A 4600-nucleotide genomic window follows, 5' to 3' on the forward strand; every position below is an offset into this window, starting at 1 on the left:
GTCCACTCGGCACCTTTTCTGGGGTATTTGCCTTGGCCGTCTATGGTCAAATGCCCAGGAGGGTCCCTTAGTTTCTGCGCGCCCCAGAGATAAGGAATTTAATTTCAGCATCTGCCCCACACACCCTCCGACCAGCCCAGGAATCCATGGTCACCTACCCTGCCCCCTACCATAGGGGAGAGGGGATACTCCCTGCCCAGAGGGGATACTCCCTGCCCAGAGGGGATACTCCCTGCCCAGCCAGGGAAGGGATCCCGCCCAGGGTCACACAGCAGGCTTTCTCCTTTCGGGCCGCTGGCCAGAGCAGGGCCTCAGAAGGCCATCCCTCAATTACTTTGCTGCCCTCATCTGCCCTCCCTCAACCTTTTTGGGGCTTAAAAACAATTTTTTTTTTATTAAAGACAAAAGCTTTCAGGTTTTAATACACAAAATAAATGCAGTCCGTGTGGGGCTCCTGCTCCACCTCTGGCCCAACCCCTCCAGAGGTCATGGGCCAAAGCCTCCCACGGCTGTAGACGAGGGGCTGAGCCAGGCTCCTGGCATCTCAGCAGCCTCTCGGGCCCGGGAGTCCGGACCGGAGAGAGGGCGCGGGAGAGCCCAACCCGCCGGTCCTGGAGACGAGGGACAGAACGTCGTTTCCCCGCACGTCTGCCCGCTTCGCCATTCTCAGACCAGGGAGGCAGCTGGGTCCCGGTCATCAGTTCACCGTGGGCACCTGGCTGTGATGCAGGCTGAACTCCTTGGCTTTGAGACGGAGGCTGGCGATGCTGTTGGCCATGTTGACTCCCGGGGTCGCAGGGCCTGAGCCTCCAGGGCTGTAGGGCGGCACCGTGCTGAGGGGGACAGAAGACACAAGGACACGTGGCTGGGGCTGCCGTGCTGCCCGAAGCTGATCACCTCAGGCTGCCAGCCCTGGACCCCAGCCTCCGGTCCTCCTGCCTCCCTTCCTCGGTTTACGTTCCTTGCGAAGCCCCGCCTCCCATGGGATGGGCGTGGCCTGGGCTGCAAGATTTGGGGGAGGAGTCGGAAACGCCCACAGACCAAACCGGGACACAGGCAGCCCCTGTGGATCTGTAGGCATCCCTCCGCGGATCAGGAGCCTCCGGAAAGCAGGATCCGGGTCCCATCCCCGCCCCCACGCCCCCAGCACCTGCTCTGGGCCTGACGCACAGCATGATGGTAATGGCAGGATGCCTCCCGGTGGCTCTCCCGCTCCAGGTAAGGACAGGGCGGGACAGCTGGCCAACAAGGGCATCACGAGGACTCTGACCCCGAAGGCCAACTGGCCGGATCCTGCCTCCCCCAAAACCAGGGCTCCCGCAGAGAGAGACTCGCTCAGATGAAGGGGCACGCGTCCCCCCTGGAGTTGGGGGCCCAGACACACCACTCCCCAACTTTTCTCTTCCAGCCTGCCCTGTCACCTTTTTCCAGCTTTGACCAGTACAAAACTGCCCCAGCACGTGGCTCTGGACCCCAGCCAGGCCCCTGGGGACAGGGAAGCCATTCCCTCTGGCCTCCCAAGGAGGTCGACACAGGGTGCTGGCACTTTCTTGCCAACCCAGAAATCTGCCTCCAGGTTTCCAACTTCCTCAGGGGGGGCATGGATGGGTCCTGCACCCCCCCTTAGAAGGGCTTCGTCTTCTCTCCCCTACATTCATGCACACACTCACACTCGCGCACACATGCTCAACCATGCACACACGCACACACACAATCATGCGTACACGTTTGTGCACACGCACGCACACTCACACCCATGTGCACATACTGATGGAAACACACGTGCCCTCACGCTCATGAAACACGTCCACACACGTGCTCCTAGAACACCCGCACGCATACACTCATGAGCACACGCACGTGCCCACACCCTCGGGGGACCCAGGCTCAGGGGCACCTGGGCACCATTCACAGCTGTCTTGAGATCCTCAAAGGACCCTGGGCCTTGAGAGGCCCCACGGGATGCCCAGACTGCTTCCCCCCTCCCCAGGGGTCCCTGCCCTCACCTGTAGGGGGAGGAGGCTGTCCAGGAAAGGTAATCCGGACTCAGCGTGGTGGGCCGGGGAGCCACGGGCTGCTCGATGGCCGCCTCCTGGCTGTAGGACTTGAGCAGCGAGGCGGAGCGGTTGGCCAGCATGGCCCTCTCATTTCGGCGGAACTTGGCCCGGCGGTTCTGAAACCAGACCTGGGGGTGGGGAGGTGTGTTGAACGGGGCGCAGCCGCCGCAAGGGGGACCCAAATCCTTTGCGAGGCGGTGCGGGCCTGCTCTGCCACCAGCTCCGGGCTGGCAGCTCCGCCTCTCCGAGCCTCAGTTTCCTCATCTGTAAGATGGGGATGAGAAGGCTGCTGGGCAAGCGTGTGCTGGAGAAGGGGCTGGAAAACTGAGCCCTTCCCTGTTATAAGGTTGTACCCAGCGAGGGGCAGGCCGAGCGCTGGGCTCAGAGCTGCCACAGAGCAGCGCCGAACACCACAACACGGCTTTTATATATCAAGACCTTTCCCGCCGGGCACTGCTCCACGACCACTTAACAAATGCATTAACGCTTGCGGGTCTCATCAAATAGACCCACACGATCCGAAGCTTACAGGGAGGCACCTTAAACGCAGAGAGGTCAAGTGATCTGCTCCAGGCCGCACCGCTGGGAAGTGGGAGGCCCTGGATTTGAACCTGGGTCCTCCAGGCCTCTGCGGCTGCGGCTCTTAATTACCTCCCCTCCGCAGTGCCTGGCCCCCAAGGGCGCGGCCCCCGCGCGCATGCGCACGCTCACCTGCACGCGGGCCTCGCTGAGGTTGACGCGTCGGGCGAGCTCCTCGCGCACGAAGGCGTCGGGGTAGTGCGTGCGCTCGAACACGCGCTCCAGCGCCTGCAACTGGCTGCTGTTGAACGTGGTCCGGTTCCGCCGCTGCTTCTTCTTCCGCTTGGCGGCGCCGCCGCGCCCCGGGCTCGGACACTCACCTGCGGAGGGGATCGGGCGTCAGCAGGTGCGGCCCGCCCTGCGCCCGGAGGTGGCAGGTGCCCGGAGGGTCGCGACTCCGGCACTGGGCGTTCCCTCTGTATCTCCCTCCGCAGATGAACGGATGGTCCAGCCCCGAGAGCAGGAGCAGATCCCTTGAGTTCACTCCTTCTCGCCTCCCTTCCTCCATCCAGCCATTCTTTCTTCCAACACATATTAACTGAGAAGCTACTATGTGGCAGGCGCAGTGCTGGGGCCCACGGGGAAAACAGTAGTGAACAAAAGCAGTCGGACCCCTATCCTGGAGCCGGGGCCCAGGCACCCGCTGCCACGAGGGACAAATGACCTGGTCAGGGAGGCCCGGGAAACACCTGAGTGTCCTCGGCACCTGGCCTAGGCTCTGGGGCATGGCAAACTCTCCTTCAGTATCTGTTGTTGAACTCGAAGAACGCGAAACAAAGAGCAGTAGGAGTCACAGCTCCGACACCCACGATCACTGCTCACAGCAATCAGATAGACTAGTGACTGCCATCCTCATCCCCCCAAATTACAGAGGGGCCAGGGAGGGGGATTTGAGGAGGCCGCGGTTTCTGCCTCAAGTTCAAGCCCCCAGGAAGCAGGAGAGGAGGGATTTGAACCATCAGTCTGGCACCCGAGTCCTGGTCCTGTTCACCAAACCAAACGCGCCTCTTCCGGGGGGCCCACAATGCAAAAGGGCATCTTCCAGCGCCCGCGCGCTCACATTGCCAGGGGCTGTGCTGGGTACTGGGGAGAGGTGCAGCAGACGGAGGGAGGCAGGTCCCCAGAGAGGACGCGGGGTGCTGTGGGGCAAGGGCTAGGCCAGGGCACAGGAGGAGGCTATTCAGCTCGGGTGGGCGATGGGGAGATGATCAGGGAGGGCCCCTCAGAGGAGGTGGTGCTTGAACTGGGTTTTGAAGGACACGAGAGTTCTCCAATCAGATCAGAGGGAGGGAGGGAAAGCACGGGGGGCGGGGGGGGGAGGCCCAGGAGGTGGAAATGACCCAGAAGGTGAATCCCAGAGGAGGAGCTGACGGAGGGTCTGTGCCGGCCTCTGGTCCAGAATGGGCGGCTCAGGTAAGGATGCCCAGCATAACCTTGGGGAAGGCGTGGGGTCAGCAACTAGTACCTTTTAGACCCACCCTGTCCTTTGAGAGGACAGGTTGGGGGTTATTGAGCCACTATTGCCACCTTAAAATTTTATCGATGGGCAGAACTGTTGACTCTTTGTCCCCGAGGACAGTTCCATGCCCACTCCTCCAGGGAGCCCTCCTGGTCCCCTGAGTCCATGTGAGATCCCCTACCGCACTCCCGGCACACACGACACTGCCCCGTTCCGCACTTCCTTCTGTATCTGATTTTCTTACTAAGAACGCATAGTTTAGGGGCGCCCGGGCGGCTCAGTGGGATAAGCATCCGACTCCGGCTCAGGTCATGATCTCGCAGTTCATGGGTTTGGGCCCCATGTCAGGCTCTGTGCTGACAGCTAGCTCAGAGCCTGGAGCCTGCTTCAGATTCTGTACTCCCTCTCTCTCTGACCCTTCCCTGCTTCTGCTGTCTCTCTCTGTCTCTCAAAAATAAATAACAAACATTAAAAAAAATTTTTAAAACGAACGCATAGTTTAAAT

At 61.2% G+C, this 4600-nt stretch overlaps 1 protein-coding gene across 1 annotated transcript in view; it reads right to left on the bottom strand.

Annotated features, from left to right (window-relative positions):
• Positions 1-379: 379 nt before the first annotated feature.
• The window catches only part of PRRX2 (paired related homeobox 2), a 12056-nt gene continuing 7835 nt past the window's right edge, over positions 380-4600 (bottom strand). Inside the window, exons 2-4 of the mRNA XM_029920100.1 lie at positions 2769-2956; positions 2007-2185; positions 380-833 (exon numbers count right to left, since the gene is read on the bottom strand). Of these exons, the coding sequence (XP_029775960.1) occupies positions 698-833; positions 2007-2185; positions 2769-2956 (503 nt within the window). The 3' untranslated portion in view covers positions 380-697. The remainder of the gene's footprint in view (positions 834-2006; positions 2186-2768; positions 2957-4600) is intronic.

The sequence above is a fragment of the Suricata suricatta genome, chromosome 13 (genome assembly GCF_006229205.1).
Source record: "Suricata suricatta isolate VVHF042 chromosome 13, meerkat_22Aug2017_6uvM2_HiC, whole genome shotgun sequence".
Lineage (NCBI taxonomy): Eukaryota > Metazoa > Chordata > Mammalia > Carnivora > Herpestidae > Suricata > Suricata suricatta.